The following is a 21715-nucleotide window of genomic DNA, read 5'->3' as shown; positions in this document are numbered from 1 at the left end:
GTATTTAAATAACCAACCTGGAAGCAAGGTTGGTTGTCTGACAGCTGACCAACTTCTGACAAACTCAGAAGTGGGTAGTTTTGGTTACTCATTCAAAGTCATGGACATCACGGGCTGGGCAAGCATTTATTGCACTCCTAATTGCCCTCAAGAAAATGGTGGTGATGCGCCTCCTTGAACCATTGCGGTCCATTTGGTGCAGCGACCACCCAGCTGCTGTTGGGAAGAGAATTTTAGGATTTTGATCCTGCAACACTTAAAGAATGGTGATATATTTCCAAGGTTGGAGGTGAATGTCTGGAAGGGTAATGTTGCTATCTATCTCCTGTCTTCATTCTCCTAGATGGTAGCAGTCAAAGATTCGGATGGTGTTATCTAAGGAGTTTTGGCAAACTTCTGCAGAGCGTTTTATAAACGGTACATACTGCTGCTACTGTGTGAAGTTAGTGGAGGGAATGGATGTTTGTGGATATGGTGCCAATTAAGTGGGCTTCAAGATGCCAAGCTTCTTGAATGTTGTTGGAGCTGTCCTCATCCAGGCAAGTGGGAAATATTCCACAATATTTCTAACTTGTGGTTTGTAGATGGTTGACAGGCTTTTGGAAGTCAAGAGGTGAGGTGCCTGCTGCAGGATTCCTAGCCTCTGATCTTCTCTTGTAGTCGCAATATTTGGTGTTCGATGTGAGACTTTCAAAATGTTAACATCTGATCTGATCCCAACACACAAATTTATGCGATTAAAATGTTCTCCCTAGAGACAGCCAGGTTGTAGAACTAGATTGTTGCATTGTAAATCCAGGTGGTTGATTCCTCATTATCAGTGGGGCAGAGTTCAAGTTGAATATGCTATACATGGATCGGGTTAACAAAAGATTTGCATGCAGGAGTAAATATGATTAACTACATTCACATAGACTCAAAGAGATATACAGCATGGAAACAGACCTTTCAGTCCAACTCATCCATGCCGATAAGATATCCCAACCCAATCTAGTCCCACCTGCCAGCACCTGGCCCATATCCCTCCAAACCCTTCCTATTCATATACTCATCCAGATGCTTTTTAAATGTTGCAATTGTACTAGCTGCCACCACTTCCTCTGGCAGCTCATTCCATACTTGTACCATCCTCTGAGTGAAAACGTTGCCCCTTAGGTCTCTTTTATATCCTTCCTCTCTCACCCTAAACCCATGCCCTCTAGTTCTGGACTATCTCTCCCCAAGGAAAAGACTGTGTCTATTTATCCTGTCCATGCCCTTCATGATTTTATAAATCTCTATAAGGTCACCCTTCAGCCTCTGACTTTCCAGGGAAAACAGCCATAGCCTATTCAACCTCTCCATATAGCTCAAATCCTCAAACCAGGCAACGTCCTTATAAATCGTTTCTGCATCCTTTCAGGTTTCACACCATCTTTCCAATAGGAAGGAGACCAGAATTGCACACAATATTCCAACAGTGGCCTAACCAATATCCTGTACAGTCGCAACATGACCTCCCAACTCTTGTACTCAATACTCTGACCAATAAAGGAAAGCATACCAAACACCTTCTTCACTATCCTATCTATCTGCAACTCCACTTTCAAGTAGCTATGAATCTGCATTTAAAGGTCTCTTTGTTCAACAACACTCCCTAGGACCTTACCATTAAGTGTATAAGTCCTGCTAAGATTTGCTTTCCCAAAATGCAGCACCTCACATTTATCTCAATTAAACTCCATCTGTCACTTCTCAGCCTATTGGCCCATCTGATCAATATCCTGTTGTAATCTGAAGTAACCTTCTTCGGTGTCCACTACACCTCCAATTTTGGTGTCATCGGCAAACTTACTAACTATACCTCTTGTGCTCATATCCAAATCATTTATATAAATGATAAAAAGTAGTGGACCCTGAACCAATCCTTGTGGCACTCCACTGGTCACAGGCCTCCAGTCTGAAAAACAACCCTCCATTACCTTTGAGCCAGTTCTGCATCCAAATGGCGAGTTCTACCTGTATTCCATGAGATCTAACCTTGCTCACCAGTCTCCTATGGGGAACCTTGTCGAACGCCTTACTGAAGTCCATATAGATCACATCTACTACTCTGCCTTCATGAATCCTCTTTGTTACTTCTTCAAAAAGCTCAATCAAGTTTGTGAGACATGATTTCCCATGCATGAAGCCATGTTGACTATCCCTAATCAATCCTTGCCTTTCTAAATCCTGTCCCTCAGGATTCCCTCCAACAACTTGCCCACCATGAACATCAGGCTCACTGGTCTATAGTTCCCTGGCTTGTCCTTACCACCCTTCTTAAATAGTGGCACCACATTAGTCAACTTCCAGTCTTCTGGCACCTCACCTGTGACTCACCTGTGAATATCTCAGCAAGAGGCCCAGCAATCACTTCCTTAGCTTCCCACAGAATTCTAGGGTACACCTGATAGGTCCTGGGGATTTATCCACTTTAATCTGTTTCAAGGCATCCAGCACTTCCTCCTGTATAATATGGACATTTTTCAAGATCTCACCATCTATCTCCCTACATTCTATATCTTCCATGTTCTTTTCCACAGTAAATACTTGTTTAGTATCTCCCCCATCTCCTATGGCTCCACACAAAGGCCGCCTTGCTGATCTTTGAGTGGCCCTATTCTCTCCCTAGCCACCCTTTTGTCCTTAATGTATTTATAAAAACCCTTTGAATTCTCTTTAACTCTATATGCCAAAGCTATTTCATGTCCCCTTTTTGCCCTCCTGATTTCTCTCTTAAGTATACTTCTACTGCCTTTATACTCTTCTAAGGATTCACTCGATCTATCCTGTCTATACCTGACATATGCTTCCTTCTGTTTCTTAACCAAACCCTCAATTTCTTTAGTCATCCAGCATTCCCTATACCTACCAGCCTTTCCTTTCACCCTAACAGGAATATACTTTCTCTGGATTCTCATTATCTCATTTCTGAAGGCTTCCCATTTTCCAGGCGTCCCTTTACCTGCGAACATCAGCGCCCGATCAGCTTTTGAAAGTTCTTAGACGAATGCAAAATATGCCTTAACACTATTCAAACATGAAGACCTATGATCATGAACAACAATTGCACTGCCACAACAGGTTGTCTCCTCAAATGCCTCACAGCAATTAGTGAGGATTACATTGTTTGCAGGTTGGCTGCTGTGTTTTTCTATATTATAACAGTGATTACATTACACTTCACTCTGAAATACCAAGGAGGTGAAAGACCACTGTCAAAATGCAGATTATTCTTTGTGAAAAAAACTTAATTAACTGTTACAGGTTAGTATTTCAGCAGACGTTAAAATTTACCATTTTAAATAGTTTTTTGGACGTAGCACGACAGCCCAATGTTGCATTTAATGCTCATCCTCAGTTCATCTGAAAATTATATTACTAAACTTTCCTGAACAATCTCAATTCTGCTAATGATAATGTCCTGCAATGTCGCTGGGCAATGAACTCCAGGATTAATTACCTAGCTGTAACGGAGGAATTCTGACAAGTTGTCAGGATTGTGTACAACTTGAAAGGTGGTAAGATTTGGCCATGTTACTGCCTTTCTTAAATGCTCAAAGGGGAAGTGTTAGCCAATAAACTTAGTTGCAGCATATTCTGGGGATAATATGAATTGCTGGCAAAGTATTGCTGCAAACGATAAAATTATTGATAAAATCACCAAAACTGCTTCACCCCAAATACTTTAAAAAATTCTTTCATGAGATGTGGGTTCCATTGTCAAAGCCAGCATTTGCTCGACAAACCTGGAGACCCCTAAACTGAATGGGTTGCTCAGCCACTTGAAAGCACAGTTAAAAGGCAACCACATTATTGTGAATTTAGTATCACATCTAGGCCAGACCAGGTAAGACAACAGAATTCCTTCCTTAAAAGTATGTTAATGAACCATACATATTTTGACAACTGATGATCAGTTTCTGGTCACCATAACCAAAACTAGCTTTAAGTTACAGATTTATCCAGTGAATTTAAATTCCATCAACGGCCATGAACCCATGCATAGGCTGGATTTCTTAATTACTTATTTATTCATGCCACCATACCACATCTCATGCTGTTGAATAGCTGAATTGCTAAACACATGAACCAGTGTGATCAGCTGCACCATTCCAGACCAGTGTATTACATCAGATTCTTGGCTTGAACCCTGTAGATGGTTAAGAGATTTTGCAGGATAAGGAGCAATACTTTCACAACCAGAGTTGATGTGGTTCAGCCAGTTGAGTTGCTAGTCAGAGAAGAGTGAATAGGTTCTCTCTAGTTAAAGATCATTACTAGACACTTACAACTTTAAAGTCTGTCACTTGTCACACCAAGTTAAATGTTATCCTTGTCCTGCTACAAGCAAATGTGGACTTCTTTACGAATGGAGTTGTGAATGAATCTGAATATAGGAATCATGAACACCCCCACTCGTGACCTTATGATAGAGGGAAAAACATGAATAAACAGGTGAATTTGGTAATTTGAAAACCCTTCATTGATAGGTTTCAGCTTCTATCAATCACAAATACCTTCTTTTTTTGATAGTTATAGCTCCAATCACTGGAGTTTCCCCATTCACTGCCATAATCAGACAATTGCTACCTTGATGTTGAGCACAGTTATACTCTCACCCTCCTATCATTCAGCTTGTGTCCATGGCTAGGTCAAAGTTACTAATTAAAACTAGTAACACCAACTTCAGTTATCAACAGTCACAGCAATAATTACTAATGACCTGAATTGCCTAGTACCGTGAAAATTGGCCTTCCTCATACTGTGCTTTGTTAAACCCATAATAAAAGAGTGAAGTTGGCCAGGATGCTTTGACTTTCACATTGAAGGTAGATTATTAACAGTAAATATATAAAGGAATTTTATTCTAACTACCTGGGCAGTAATCGAGTGGAACATATTTATTTATTACAAATGTAAAGTTCCTATATTCTTACCAGGCCATAGAGCTGTTCTCCTATTAGAGACATGTGACTTGTAGTGGTTTAACCTGAGTGTCACTATGCCTCAGGCAGATTATGAAAGAGAATCCTTCATTTTGACCTCAGCTGGTACAGAATCTATTGGCTTCAATGGAATAATTGAATTTGATGGGTTGAAAATCAGATAGATTCTATCTTGAGTGATTGCTCCATTTCACCAGTTTATGGCTCAAGTTATAAAGATGAAAATTGACATGATCATAGAATCATAAGCAGACAAGGAAGACATTTGGCTTATTATTGTGGCACCAGCTGTTTGGCATAGCTATCTAACTCTTCCCTTGCCCCTATTCCGTCTTGATAGCTGAAACAAAAAGATCTTTCCCTTCATTGTATTTATTCAATTTTCTTTTGAATGCTTATGTTTTCTATCATACCCTTTCAGCCAAATTACAGATCAAAGTAATTTGCTGCATTAAAAAAAATTCCTTATTTTTCCTCTTGCTTTTAGTCGATCATACTCAATCACTCTCCACTGGTTATTTCCAGTTCTGGAATTAGAAACAATTTCTCCTTATATATTGCCTCAAAACCTTTCATAATGTTGAGCATGTCTGTCAAACCGCCTCTCAACTATCCCAACTTCAAGGAGAACAATCCAGCTTCTCCAGGATCTCCATATACCTGCAAATGTTCTAAGTGTCAATGTCCTCTGTAACCTTTGATCTCCTCAATCATCCCTCCCACTCATCGGAAAATATCAAAATACACCTATGTTCCAGTTTGCCTTTTTTTTAAAAAGTTAAAATGCAGAAACCTACTTACCACATTTTTTCATTTTCACTTTGCATCTTTCCTCAATGTATCGGCTGCAAGCTGTTGTTTCTGATAAAGGTGGGCAGAACCTACGATAGAATGCACAGAGTCGGGTAACTTCAGATTTTCGCTGTGCATTCTGCAGCTCCAAGAGCTTTTGAAAGTCAAAGCAGGTCGGCTCTCGGCTTCCAGGAGATTCTGGAAGGACACCAGACAGGACATTAATTTACTGAAATAATCCCTACAAGAGCAGGAGCATACCATAAGCAGAATCTTCTACCACTGCAAAGTATAAAAATCTGGTTCCTCGCAATTATTTATTTTCTGTTACAACTGGATCTTGAACCAGCACAGAAATAATTTTTACTCACAGTCGTTTCTTTCCTAAATTGTAATACTCAGTGGAAAAGAGTTGCAGCTTGATGAAATTAATCCCTGAGTTTTGCAGTTTTCATATTTCTTAAAACTATCCACATATCAAAACTCATTTCATGTTAATATCAGTTTTTTAAAAACTCTGTATTGTAAAACATAGGAATTATAAATTGTTCTGAAATATGCTCTGGCAGTTTTGAGAGGTAAAGAAATTGACCTCTGGTGGTCACGGTAAAGTGTTTTAGTTATTCTGTCTGATAAACGTACATTAAGTGCAGGTTATTCACTGTACTAGCTCACTTACTTTCCAGTGGCAAGACAAGAATATAAGAGGGCAGTTCAGTTAGCTTTTGGTCTTTTGCTGAAGTCATACTTTAATGTTTTACAGGCAAAAGGCAAACACCCATTGAAGATTACAGAACAGTTCTCTTCAGATGTGAGCAGAAGTTTAAGCATTGCCTAATTCATCATTAGATGACGATACAGACTAAATACCTAACAAAGTGGAAATGTCATGTAGAACTAAGCAGAATAACAGAATTCTCCTCCCAATGGTTGTGATTCATACAGTTGCCAGGGCAACCAATGAACAGTAAACAAAACAATGTTGCATCAACTCCTAAGGTCTTGACTGGAATTTCTAATTGTATTCTCTTTCCCTTCTACAACAGGTATGTAGTATGTGCACATTAATATGAAACTATTATAACCTACAATAGTTCTCTGATTGCACAGCTTGGCTTTGTACATTTATACACTTTAATCTTCAGTATTTCCTGCTGTTGATCAATGTTTGGGTGCCCAGTCAGTACATTAATGATTTTTTGACAACCGCCCCTTCAGACCAGTCCACTCTCCCAACATTACAATCTCTTAGCCCTGCCTCTTTTACAAACACATTGCACTTCTAATATTAGCAGCAGAAGCAACATTGGCCAATTCAGACAAGAAGCTGCCAGATTCAAGTAAGGGAGGGGGAAGGGTAGAATGGAAGAAGAAGGAAGCAATGAGTATCAATAAAGAAACTGAAGTAGAAATAATTTGGATGGAAAGAAAAGGTGATTGTGGATGGCAGAAAGAAAATGTTTGGGACAATGGATGTCAATGAGGGTCAATACTTGGAAATAAAAGTGAAATGAAGAGGGAGAAGTTGCAAATAGAAGGGGAGAAAATAGGCAGTACAAAAGATACAAAAGAAGAGGGAACTGGATATTGGTGAAGAAGAATAGATGTAATGAAGGAGTGAGGAGAAGGTAGAGGGGAATAAAAATAATGCTAATGATGGGATTTTTGATAGAAATAGAAGAAAGAAAATAATTGCTTATAAAAAATGAGAAAGAAGCTAAAGCAAAAACGAAGAATGCAGAATGAAGTTAGGGAAAGAATAGGAATGTCAATATTACTAGGAGTAGGAGAGAAATGTCAGTTTGAACTGAGGAGAGAGAGTTGTATCTTCAACAGAGTGTAAGGAAGATGAGAGCAAGGTTGAACAGAGTGTGGAAAAAGTTGCCATTTTGAATGGAGTATGTGAAAGAAGTGTTGAGGAGGTTTAGCAAGGAGATGGTGAGCTTGAACAGTTTATGGGAAAGAAGACTGCCATCTTGCATGGAAGAAGATGAAAACCAACTGAAACCTGGTTATAGGATGAAGTATAAAATTGAGTTGAAGGACAACTGGGAGAAATTTGCCGATATGAATTCAAACATTTAAAGAGGAGTGAAATACAAGTGGGTGGTTGCAATGTTCCCTATAAGCTGTGCAGATGCTCAATGCAGCACTGATTTCTGGTTCTGGAGATCGATGTCACACACAGGCCTTGGAGGCTCACATAGCTGGTAAGAAAATTTAAGGGAACGGTGGTTAGTTGGGACAGAGCACTGGAGCAGTAAGGGAATGATGGGGGAACTTGGATGTGAGAGGCTGTCTGTTATAGAAACCTTTAGGATATTATAATTTGCTTGTTTAGTTGAAATTCCAAACATAATTATTTAAATATGAAATATAACAGCACCTAAAATGAATCAGAATGTATCAAATTAATGTAAACATAGAGGAGCATGCCATCAGATTCTCCTAGAAATACATTGCTTGTTTGTACATTGAACATTCAGTTTTCTCATTTCAGGTTTTCATGTCTTGCTGTCTTTTTGCTTTATTGCAATTTGAGGAATATTGGACATACTATATATAAAATTACTTTACATTTATCAGCTTGTAATCAGGTTATTCTTGTCAGTTTTCTGAGAGATGCTGTCAACATTTTGAAACTCTCGGCTACCTTCAGATGTTTTTCTAGGCTGACATTGAATCAATTTTTAGAACACAGAAAGAAGCTACGTGGCCGAGTATGTTTGTACTGACTTTGAAAAAGCTATCCAATTAGCCCTACTCTCAGTCTTTTCCAAAGGCCTGCATCATTTCTCCTTTTATAGCACGTTGGCTTCTTCCATATGTCATTGGAACAGTATATTCATCAGAAACAACTTTTTCCACAGCTCACAATAGAGTTTAGATTAGAATAATTGTAAAAGAAGCTTGTGATATAATATAAAGATATTTACTTTTTATTTCATTGTTGATCCAGTTTATAAAACTTGGTACCCTGGAGTAGACCCCTGGTTTTCCTGGCTGTCCACAGCCATCACCCCATGATGTAATCCCATACAGATAACACTGATTAGATACAGGATCTATGCAGGTCAGTGGTCCTCCAGAGTCTCCCTATAAAAGGACAAGACAACAGTATATGTTATTCAATCATTAATAATTCTTAAAGATTTAGAAATAATCTTTGTTCAAATCAAGTTTTTCCCTCCTTTCCACTTCTAAAAATAAATTATTTCTTCAAGCTACAATTATCTTACAATCCCATGGCTCGCCCACGTTATTTGTATTGGAGCCCAGACAGCAATTGTCAGGAGTCTATTCAAGTTTTAGTTTAACATGGAACTGCCCTTTAACTATCTTTAAAGATGTGCACAGTTCCAGGAAAAGCTGCAGTTGTGTAACCAGGAGCCCTGTTTGCTGTCTCAAATGAGAGCTGTTAATATCAATTCTGGTGGTGATTTTGGCAATTCGTTATGAACAGCTAACTCAGTAGGGAACAGAAATCCATCCTGAATCTTTATGGTCTGTATAACTCAACTGGTCACCAAACCTGAAAAATGTAGAGAAAACTCAATCTTGTCATCTATTCAGAACAATAATATTTTTAACAGTAAATTTATGTCAAGTATATACTATTTTAGCAACATAATTTACATCAACATTCTGTTCTCAGAAATAATATGACTTGCTGTTGAGCAACACATTCAATTCAATTTATCTTCCAATGACTCTACTGCACAATTTAAATTGTGATGGATTTTATGCTTGATGCTTTGCAATGTAAAATTTTATTGGATGGGAGCCCATTGTGAGAATTTGGATGCAAAGCCTGCTGAATTCCTTTTATATCCTTTGCAAATAAATGTCTCCCATGATATTAGACAAGATTTGTGACTTCTACCACTAAGAAAAACAACAGCAGCAATCCCATGGAATGTCAGCACTTCCAAACTTCCCACTACCCTGACTTTGATATACACCTTTGTGTCTTCCTTAAAGCTGGGTCAAAATTACAGGGCAACCCCTTCTCTTCCCAACACAATTGTGGGAGCACCAACACAAAAGGACTGCAGTGATTCCTGGAGAAGGACCAGAACTACATTTCTGTGGTCACTGACAATGGCAGTAAAAGTACGAGGTTGCCAGCAACACCTATATCCTGACAGTAAGTGTTTGAAACTGGAATGCTCTTGCCCAAGTGTCTAACTTTCATAGCATGAAACTTGAACACTAGGTTGTGAAATGTGGTCTCAAAGTGTTACATTTTTGGGTTCGTTTCTGTAGTATTGTTTCAGATTCCAGTATCTCAGCTCCTTCTAAGAAACCTTTGCCCACTATGTTTTCAAATATGTCTTTACCTTGCAATTGTGCACAGTTTTAAACTCAATGCAAACTGAAATTGATTATGAGGTTTATTGAACTTTGTAATGTAGCAGTCTGCTGCTGACGAGACAGGGAGCCTTTCTGGCTCCTTAATATTTCACTGCAGGTTTGTTGACTGCTCTGGTGAATTGCCCAATTTATGAAATTAAAATTAAATTTGATCAGGACAAAGAAAATTGAATATGTTTCTTCATTAATTAAAAAAAAGACCGAACAAACAGATACGAACTAAAATTCACAAAAAATTGAGATTAATGAGATTGCCCGTCTCTTAAATGTGTTTCATTGTTGAATACAAATGTTGTTTTTTTTGTGCATTAAAGCACACTAGGCCATTATTTGAAATGTGATGCTCGAAAAGCACAGCAGGTCAGGCAGCATCCGAGGAGCAGGTGAATCGATGTTTCGGGCATAGCCATTCATCAGGAAAGGCTTATGAAGGGCTTATGCCCGAAACATCGATTCTCCTGCTCCTTGGATGCTGCCTGACCTACTGTGTTTTTCCAGCACCACACTCTCGACTCTGATCTCCAGCATCTGCAGTCCTCACTTTCTCCCACTATCTGTGAATGAAGGCTACGGCTCATTGTATGACTTCACACCCCAAGCCTGGAGCCTCAATCACTGGGAAATATTAGAAAATGATGGGCACAATTTTCCCCTCCACAGATTGAGATTGGTGTGAGTGCAATGATTTATTCAGGCAAGTGTGCAAAAGTCAGATTTTGGCTTTCAAGTCAAGCTTTCACAATTAAGCCCTCCCTCATCATATGGAGAGATCAATGTCTTGTCATTAGGTTGCAAGAAGACTGTATACATATTCTTGCATCTCATAATTAGCCTTCTCACCAAAATTAAATTCTGCTTCCCAATTAACTGCTGCCCACTTGAGATTATGGTGCTTCAGAAACCCAAGTGCAAAAACTAAGCACATACTTAGTGTCTTTCACTCACTGCCTCCTGGATGTTGCTGCAAAAATGGTTCTTGCATTAAGGATGTTTGAGTCATATTCCATGGTGGATACTGCAGAGTTGTTTCATATCCTGAGCCTTTTTCCTTGCACCTTACATCCTCAATCACCCTGCAGTGCGACAGACTGCAATGAGGCCTGTGCAAACTCTCACTGACAACTTTTCCAATACAATGGGCTGCAAAGTGTGCACCTGTTTCTTCCACTTAGCTCCACAATAATGATAAATTCATGTGAGTTTACCATTGCCCACCTCACTGCCTAATGTTCTAACATGCCTCTGAGAACCCCAGGCACATGACAGACCTTGCCTTCCTTGAGCCAGTAGATACATGACGGATTCCACTGTTGTCTCATAGGATGTGTGTGCGGCATTCAATGATTGGGCATCTTAAAGTCTGGTTCCTCCACAAGACTGTATTGTTACACTCATTGTTCCTGAGATTCATCTGTAGTGCCTTGACTGCAATCCCCACCAAATAGGTGTGTGGCTCGCTGATGGATGAGTCGATCTCTAGTCACCCACTTTGCTGTTTAGGACAGAGGTTCCAATATGTGGCAGTTATAATAAAAGCCTTTTTCTGGTTGAAGTTTGCTCCATATATTTCAATTTGGAGAACCTTATCTTGTCCAACTTACACAATAAACCCAGAATAGATGGTAAAATACAGCAAATGAATATATATTTACAAATTTGTTTATTCTGCACAACAATTGAACACCAACATTTAAAAGGCATCTGGATGGGTATATGAAGAGGAAGGATTTAGAGGGATATGGGCCAAGTGCTGGCAAATGGGACTAGATTAGTTTAGGATATCTAGTCGGCATGGATGAGTTGGACTGGAGGGTCTGTTTCTGTGCTATACATCTCTATGACTCTATGCCATTGATGTGACCTCTGAAGTTTGTTTGACTCCTTGAGAAGATGGTCCACTTGGAGTGAGATTGGAACTGAGCACCCATGGATAAAGTGATGGTGGGCAAATTCGGGTGCATATCTAACAACCACTGAACATTCTACTGGCTCTGGGTCCCCCTTTCAATGGAGGCAGCCAAGTATTGGAGTCACTATAACAGTAAAAATGTGGACTGTATCCTCTATCTTTCAGTCCAGCCTGCCGAGGGTCTGTGCCACACATGCCCTGCCTCTTCCTGCACATTTTAGATCAGAGTGGTGCTGAAAAAGCACAGCAAGTCTGGCAGCATCTGAGGAGCAGGAAAATTCAAGTTTCGGGCAAAAGCCCTTCATCAGGAATAGAGTCCCCCACATGTCCTTAGAGACTGGAACTTGGATCCTGCACATTGTCAGTCATGGCTATATAAAGAGGCATATTTACTTCAGGCTGAGCAAATGCCTGGTCTTCGACAGTGTCAGAGACCATGGATATTTATTCCACCACAGGCCGTGGATAGCTGTCAGTGACGTGCTCACCAGTTTGTTTAATCTAGGTAGATTATACATTGAAGTGACAGTCTGAGTTGCTGGCATTTGCATATGAATGTCATCCCAGTGCATCCTTGAGGGTTCACAGGCTTCCTCCTCTGAGGTGAACCTGGCACTGAGAGGCTCAGGCAATGGTCTTTTACACATTGAGAATTCCTGGGTGTTACTTGTGCCTGTACAAGAGAATGCAAAGTATTAGTTAGTGAAGATGCAGAATTGCTTATGCACAGCAAAGTATTTGCCTTTGTGTCCATCCAAGAAGAGCAGAGCATAACCTTGCTTACTTGATTGTTGACCCATTGGTATCTTCTCATTTCAACAGGAATGGTTCTGGTCTTCCTTCAACAACCCAACAGCTCTTTACTCAAACTTGATAACTGGTGACCCAACCATCTTCTTCCATCTAGGTTCCTTTGGCCTGATTGCGGGCCAGCTATTCCAGCAAGGAAAGATAAGAAGTATGATTGAGTGTGATGGGAATGGGTGTGAGAGCAAGTTGTGAGAATATGTAATCATGTGACATGATGAGCCATCTGTTGGAAGCATTATGGGCAGGAAGGGTTCATAGTTTGAGAAGATTGAGTGAGTATGAACCCTTGAGAGGACTTCTGTGATGCTAAGGCTTGTAGGCTATGACCATTTGTGAGATGCCTGTGCAGTGGCAGAGTTAGACTAAGTGATGCTCTGTAGGTGTGAGGTAGCAGAGATGGTGCCACATACCCTTGTGGAGCACAGGAGATCATTAACTTTCTTGTGGTACTGTTTTCCAACCCTTTTATGTGGCCGGTAGCACTGACCCACGCTGCAATCTCAGCCCAGGTTGGATGGATCTGATGGAATGGCTTTCTAATGTGGTCACCCTGAAAGAAAGTGTCCCTTCTGTTAGTGACACCATCTAGCTACATCCTCCAGCTTCGATGAAGCAGGAGGCTGGCTTAGATTTCTTAGGAGACATCTCTGGGGCAGACTGAGGGGAAGTTCCTGGCTTGCAGCATCTGAAGTGGTGTCCAATTGGCATCTGAATCTTCGACCCACCTTGTTCATCATGTGACTTGGCAAGTAATTCACGCAGCACCTTACTTGCACCTGTGCATTCCCAATAGTTTCAATCCATTAATCGATCCTGGGGAGCTTGCCCTTCATTTGCTGAAACGTGCTCCCAATAACCAAAGTTCTCAGTCTGGACGGTATTTTATCCAATCAACTTTCTTTTTTGAACCCTCTTTATATTTTGACAGAAACCTGGACTTGCACATATACGTAAATCTGTATTAATTAGAAAAGATTCTTCAATGCTAAACAAGACCACTATGCTGATTTTTTGTGTTACCACTAACATCACATTAGAACTATCCATTTTAATCCCATTTAACTCTTTAACAGTTAGGTTTTAAAAATGTTAATGCAATGAAAAGTGTAGTTACATCCTTTTCACCTTCCACTCTCACATGTGAACCAACCTTTTTGATATTTTAACTAAAACTATGAGATGCTGGGAAAATCTCAACAAATCAGGCAGTATCATTGGAAAACAGAGTTTAGCTTCAGATTGATGAACTATTAGTGTGAATTCTGTCTCCACAGGCACTGCCTGACCTGCTGAGTACTTCCAGTGCTTTTGATTTTATTGCACATTTCCAGCATCCTGTGTTTTGATGGTTGACAGCTTACCTGGCAGGAATCTACATTGCCGGATAGATACCCAGCACAGAACATTTGATTGGTGACCAACTCCTTCCCTAGTGCAGATTTACACATACTCTGACCCAGCAAAGGCACTTTTGCTTCTACCAGCACATCTGCATATGGTCCATCTGTTTATGTGAATAAAAGAGAACCAAATTCAACAAACATGTTTACTGTTTCATTAATGGAGAATTGTCAATCCAGGTGCACAATTTTCCTGAAGTTAGTTGTAAGTACAAAACTTGAATATTTTTAAAAATAGAGATTGTTTGCACTCACAAAGACAAATGCAAGAATATCAAATTTCAAATGATCACAATAACTCATACAGCAGGAGAAAATGGTGTTGATTACAGGAGACATTACTATGGAGATAAAAATGGAAACTATGTGTTCTCATAACTCATGGGTAATTCAGAAAAGGCACAAGGGTTAAACATTCTTCCTTAATTTGCAGAGAATGGGTCCCAGTGTATTCAACAAATGTTGCCCAAGTACAGATTTACATCTAACAGGAGACCTTTTGCTTTGGGTTTTGTGAAATGGTCTGGTTGAGTATTGTACATTACCTACCACTAAAGAAACATCCCATTTGATTTAACCAAACAATCAATCATCCATTAAGAATCCTATGGTTCCTTGTTGCTTTCTCCATGGCAACATCTCAGCCAATTAGATTCAATTTGCCATCCAGTCAGTTTTTCCTCCAACATAAATTGTGGTCATTTGAAATTTGCCATTCTTGCATGCATCCTGAAGAGTATGTGACAAAAAGTGTTGGCAATGTTTTTTTCAGAAATTTTCCTTAGTACCTAGCATTATACTGTCACTGAAATTCATATGTATGGTCTGGCTCTATTGTGTGTTTAGCAAAACATTTTTTTGGTCTGATGGTAGTATCCTGGTAATGGAACATTGACTCAAGTAACAATTGCATCGCAGCAGCATGGAACATCTTGCATAATCTTTTGGAAAGTTTTGAGTTGTTTTGCCTTTCCAGGGCAAATTGAGATGACTGGATACACATAAAAAGAAGCAACCTTTTGGTCCATTGCAAGTTTGTACAATTTCACAGCAAACAATGATGTGATCAGGACAGCCACTGATCTGCAGGATAGCTTTGATGTGCCGGAATTCTGCATCAGGCTGACAAGGTGAGCAAATGGTGTTTTTGTTTTAACAAGATTGTTGATAAGGCCAGTCTTATAACACAGAGAGTTAGAATTGAAAATAATCCATTGAATTTATAACAGGCTCATTTATACTTTCTGGAAACATAATGTGCAAGGAGCCAAGGCTGAGTGTTGACCTTATAGAGGTTTATAAAATCATGAGGGGCATGGATAGGATAAATAGAGATGGGGTAGGGGAGTCCAGAACTAGAGGCCATAGGTTTAGGGTGAGAATAAAAAGATATAAAAGAGACCTAAGGGGCAACATTTTCATGCAGAGGTTGGTACATTTATGGAATGAGCTGCCAGAGGAAGTGATGGAGACGAGTACAATTGCAACATTTAAAAGGCATCTGGATAGGTATATGAATGGGAAGGGTTTGGAGGGATATGGGCCAGGTGTTGGCAGGTGGGGCTAGATTGGGTTGGAATATCTGGTTAGCATGGATGAGTTGGACCGCAGGGTCTGTTTCTGTGCTGTACATCTTTGTGACTCTATGACTCTATTTGGGAAGCAAAGAGAGTATGCTCAAGCTTTCTGCCTTTACTGAATTGCATAAACTTGGGAATCCTATGGTTCCTTGTTGCTTTCTCCATGGCAACATCTCAGCCAATTATATTCAATTTGCCATCCAGTCAGTTTCTCCTCCAACATAAATTGTGGTCATTTGAAATTTGCCATTCTTGCATGCATCCTGAAGAGTATGTGACAAAAAGTGTTGGCAATTTTTTTTTTCAGAAATTTTCCTTCAGTTCATGGCACTTTTAATATATAACCAACTTCAATGATGTCAAGGATTCACATATTTTTGTAATCAGAACGCACATTTAAGCAAACAAATATTTCCAAAGAGTAAGTGGGTTGGGAGAAGGAGGAAGGCAGGTGTTCAAAGTTACACTACAACTGACATATAGGGGGAAAAAATTAGGAAGGGGGCAGAAAGCAGATCAACAGTCTTTATTTGAATACCACTCTCAAAATTATGTTATAATGTACAAATCCTTATAGCACTTATAAACATATAAAATTTTGAACCAGGGGAAGGTGTAGGCCAGTCAGCTCCTTGACCCTGCTCTGCTATTCAATAAGATTACGACTGATCTGATTACTCTATATTCCTAGTTAAAAACAAGGCCTGCAGATGCTGGAAACCAGAGTCTAGATTAGAGTGGTGCTGGAAAAGCACAGCAGGTCAGGCAACATCCGAGGAGCAGGAAAATTGACGTTTCAGGCAAAAGCCTCCATATTCCTGCCTACTTATAACAACCTGTCATCCATTGCTTAATAAACGTCTATCTACCTCAGCCTAAAATATATCCACAGACTCTGCTTATACTGCCTTTTGAGGAATAAAGCTCCAAAGGTAGACTTATGTCCTAATCTGTTTTAAATGTGTGATGCTTTATATTATAACAGTAACCTTTAGTTCTAGACTCTCCCACAAAACAAGACATCCTTTCCATAAGCATCCTGTCAAGCTTCTCAAGATCTTATGTTTCATTCAAGTCTTCTAAAATCTAATTGATACAAGCCCAACCTCTCCAGTTTTTCCTCATAAGACAACCTGCCTTCCCAGCCTTACTCCAATAAATCTTCTCTGAACTGTTTCTAATGCATTTCCATCCATTTTTAAATAAGGTGATAATTTTTTACAGTGCTTAAGATGTGGTCTCACAAAGCCCTGTACAATTAAAGCATGACTTCCCTAATTTTGTATTCAGTTCCATTTGCAATAAATAATAACATTCTGTTAGATGTCCTAATTACTTTCTGTATCTGCACGCTAGCCCTTTGTAATTTATGCATAAGGAAATCCAGAACCCTTTACATTCCAGAGCTATGCAATCTCTCTCTATGTTGATAATACACTTCTTTTTTATTCTTCTTGTCAAAGTGGATAATTTCACATTTTATCACATTATATTTCATTTGTCAGATCTTTACTTACTCACATGACCTCACAAATCCTGTTGTAGTATCCTTATATCTTCTGCACAACTTACTTTTCTATTTATTTTTAGATATTTAGAGAATTTAACAACTACTCCTTCAGTATCTTCATCCAAATTGTTTATGTAAATTCTAAAGAGCTGAGGCCACAGCATGGATCCTTGCAGTACCCACTTGTTATATCTTACCAACTATAAAATGACCCATTTACAACTACTCTTTGTTTCCTGCTTGCCATTCTCATGCCAATTTGTTGCCTTCAACACCATGAACTTTTATTTTCAACAATAATTTTTGATGCAGCAAAAGTATGATTTGGAAGTGGGTGCAGCCATTGTGGATAAAAATTAATATGAAAAATGTCCTTTCACAATGAAAAACAAATGACTGATGTAGGTACTACATGAATGGGATTGCGATAACTAAGAATGAACATTTGAACAGATCCAGTGGTATTTGTAATTTCAGTGCTTAACGTAATGACTTTGAAATAACAATGAACACAGCAAATATGTTATTAAATGAAATTGTTAAATCAGTACAGCACAAGAAGAATAAACTCGTAAGTCCTTAGATGTCTACATAGCAAAAGGAGGCCATTTGGGCCATTGCGTCTGTGCTGTTCTACAAAAGTCAGACTACACTAATCCCATTTTCCAGCAGTGAATATTATGAGAATTAAACCAAAAAAAGTCCGTCAACAATTTGATCTTGCTTTTCCAACTTACCTTCATAAAGTGACCCCCAGCCAGCAATGTAACACATTGTCCCAGGAGGAAGCTCTCCAACACTTTCTGGCAAACACACAAAGTTCACATGCTCTGATATGGTTATAGATTCTGTCAGTTCCAGGAGGGCAATGTCATTGTTGAATGTCCTTTGATTAAACTAGAATAAATAAACATATAACAAGGTAGATACATTGAATATTTGTGGTGAATCTCACTCTGAATTCAGCATTTTCCATGAACATGAACTGTTTCCTCACATTCTGAGTTAGCTTTAATGCTATTAACCTTAATCCAGACATTGTGAAAGGAGTTTCAATTGCCAAATGGGAGAAAACATGGTATGCTTTGAAAATTACCCTCCTGGCTGGCACGCCTATGCCCTGACATCTCTGGAATGCTTTAGAATTTTCAAAGCAAGATAATTGGTGAAGTCAGAAATCTAATTGACTTCAATTAATGTTCCATATAAGTTATTTGTTAATGGGCTGTGAAAATGTCGAAGACATTTTTCAATATGTAAAACATCAAACTTGAACAATATGGTGCACAGCAATACACAGTTGTTGGGTTCAATGAATTAGGAAACCTTTTGATGTGGAAGATTACTACATTTATTTTTCAGAAAGTCATAGATAACAGAGGATATTATGTGGTTATTATTATGGAATCATGTGTGATGGATAATGAGTGAATATTTCAAGTTGCTGGGAATAATCAAGGACAGTCAATATAATGTTTTCAAAGCAAGTTTTGCTGGTGAGTATCTATGCTCCGCTCATATGTCACCTCAATGTGAATGGGTTGAACAGTCATGAAAAGTCCAAACTTACTTTCGTTTTTAAATTCCAATTCAGATATGCCATCCTAGACCTTTTATGAGAATATGAGAAAGTAACAACATGAGAAAAAGGAGCAGGGAAGACCAGACATCTCATTTAGCTTGTTCAGCCAATCAATAAGAACATGGATGATTTTGAGATTTAACTCCAGTTTTCTCCCTATTGCCCGTATCTCTTGATTCCCAATGAGACCAGAAAGCTGTCTTTATTAGCCTTCGATATATTTGTAATGAAGCATTCAATTTGCTTGAGTACAGATTCAATAAGATTTGCATCCTTTCCAGTGAAGAAACTTGGTCTTATATCATTCCTCAATGATTGGCCCCCTGGTTTGGTACCTGTCCTGTCAGGGTGCTTCATAAGATCACCTTTTACTCTTCTAAACCCTAGAGAATAACAACCAAATTTACTGAACCTTTCATCATAGGACAACTGTCACATCCCAAGAACCAATTTATTGAGCCTTTGCTGCACTGCCTCTGGTACAAGTTATTCCTCCTTTCATTATGGACAGCAAAACTGCACACAGTTTTCAGGTAATGGTCTCAGCAAACCTTTGTGTCATTCTGAAAAGACTTTCTATTCTTGCATTGCAATTCCCTCTTAATAAAGGTCAATTCTTTGATTCCTTGCCTGAGTTACATCTAACTCTATCTGAAAATCAACATTTACAAGTTCAGGCTTTTAAAAATCACTTTTCTTGTTTTGAGACCAAAGTGGATAGCTTCACATGTTCCCACATTTTATTCCATCTGTCTTATATCCACCTATTTAAATTGTTATTTTTTGTGCCCTTCACACAGCTTGTGCCTCCACTTAGCTTTGTATCATTATTACATCACTCTCCATCTCTTAGTTTAAGCATTTAATATAGATTTAACAAAGGCCTCGGCCCCAATCCATACAGCATTCCATTGGTCACAAGCTCCCAACTTGAAAATGCCCCAATTATCTCTACTTTCTATTTCCTGTTTGTGAACAATCCTCTATTCATGGATAACTCCCAACTCCACAAACCTTACCCTGAGTATTAATATTTTGTGTGGTACCTTATCAAATGCCTTCCGAAAGTCCACATTTGCTACATCTATTGGTTCCCCTTTATCTTACTGGTTACATCCTCGCAAAACTAATAAACTTGTCAAACTGATTTCTCTACCATAAAACCATGTTGACTTATTTTAAATAAAGTATGCTCCTCTAAGTGCATTGTTAAGACATCAAATTCCAACACCTTCCCAATGATTGACATCAGTGGTAAGGGGCCCATAGTTCCTTTCTGTCTTTGAACAGTGGTATTACTTTTACTAACTTGTAATCTGCTTGAAGTGCTCCAGAATCTAAGGACTTTTGGAAATCATTGCTAGTGCATCCACTATCTCAGCATTCACCACTTATAGAAACCTAGGGTAAAGGGCCTGAGGTCCTGGGGATTTGCTGGCTTTGAGTCCATTAAGTTTCCCCAGGTTTGTTGTTCTGTAAATTGTAATCATGGAGAACTTTATTTTGTGCAATGGGAATATTTTTAACAATTATGGGCCTAAATTCTAAAGCCCACTTTTCAAACAGCTGGGAGACACTGGTTGTGAGTGCATTGCTTTTACCTACCTAATCCTCATTTCTGTATCCTGTTCAGCAGCCTTATGTTGTATTCTCTTGATACTGAATGGTAGTGATATAGTCAATCAGTGATAGTTGTAAATATTCTACTCCAAATATATTGATAATGTTTAATGCACATCATTAACATATGGGTAGTCAATCAAATAAGACTTAAAAAGAAACATACACACATAGTGTAATTATTTTGCAAAGTCTTCTCAACTTTTCAAAGGGCCTTTTTTGTACTAAGATGGCTGATCTTCCTCTCTCTGTGTATATAATGTGTTGCTATTTAAACTTATAGTATGCATGCTTGGCAATGACAAAGGCTTTTCTTGTTCATTACATGTCCACAAATCAAGCACCATTACTTTGATAATGTTGTTTCTCTTAGAATAAAGCCTCAAAGCTCCCTAATTGTGCCATGCTTTTCTTTATAGTGTTTTCTTTTAACGTCTTATCACTAATTCAAATTCTACATGCAGTGCATTTTATTTCCCCAATTCCTTTTCACTTAATTAGCAACTGAAATTTTCCATTAAATTGGTCAGATTGGTCACTTTCTTTACAGTCAAAAAACTCAGGGATCCTCGAGCGGATAGGATAAATGGACAAGGGCTTTTCCCTGGGGTGGGGGAGTCCAAACTAGAGAGCATAAGTTTAGGGTAAGAGGGAAAGGATATAAAAGAGACCTAAGGTGCAACTTTTTCATGCAGAGGGTGGGGCATGTGTGGAATAAGCTGCCAAATGAAGTGGTAGAGGCTGGTACAATTTCAACATTTAAAAGGCACCTAGATGGATATATGAATAGGAAGGGTTTGGAGGGATATGGGCCGGGTACTGGCAAGTGGGACTAGATTAAGTTGGGATAGCTGGTTGGCATGGACAAGTTGGACCGAAGGGTCTGTTTCCGTACTGTGTGTCTCTCTGACTCTATGACACTAAAAGGCCAGATTTGCAAATCTGCTTTCATAGCTCTGTGTCTTCTGACTACCAGAGTACAACCTATCCAGCAGAAAGAAACTCTGCCCATTAATTTCTCCAGCTGAAATTTCACCTTAATAGCCTTGTATAGGCTGCTTTATCAAATACATTTTGGAAGTAAAGACAGATGTAGGGCTACAATCATTTGACAACTTAATGAAGGTTCCAAAATATTCAACCAAATTAGTGACACAGAACCTGCATT

At 39.0% G+C, this 21715-nt stretch overlaps 1 protein-coding gene across 1 annotated transcript in view; it reads right to left on the bottom strand.

Annotated features, from left to right (window-relative positions):
• Positions 1–21715, bottom strand: part of prss56 (serine protease 56) — a 63895-nt gene that overhangs the window by 22081 nt on the left and 20099 nt on the right. The window contains exons 7-10 of the mRNA XM_072572404.1: positions 18083–18242; positions 14217–14359; positions 8699–8858; positions 5772–5960 (exon numbers count right to left, since the gene is read on the bottom strand). Coding sequence (XP_072428505.1) covers positions 5772–5960; positions 8699–8858; positions 14217–14359; positions 18083–18242 — 652 coding nt within the window. The remainder of the gene's footprint in view (positions 1–5771; positions 5961–8698; positions 8859–14216; positions 14360–18082; positions 18243–21715) is intronic.

The sequence above is a fragment of the Chiloscyllium punctatum genome, chromosome 6 (genome assembly GCF_047496795.1).
Source record: "Chiloscyllium punctatum isolate Juve2018m chromosome 6, sChiPun1.3, whole genome shotgun sequence".
NCBI classification, from domain to species: domain Eukaryota; kingdom Metazoa; phylum Chordata; class Chondrichthyes; order Orectolobiformes; family Hemiscylliidae; genus Chiloscyllium; species Chiloscyllium punctatum.
The sequence above is the reverse complement of the archived record's forward strand: the minus strand, read 5'-3'. Positions and strand labels throughout refer to the sequence as shown.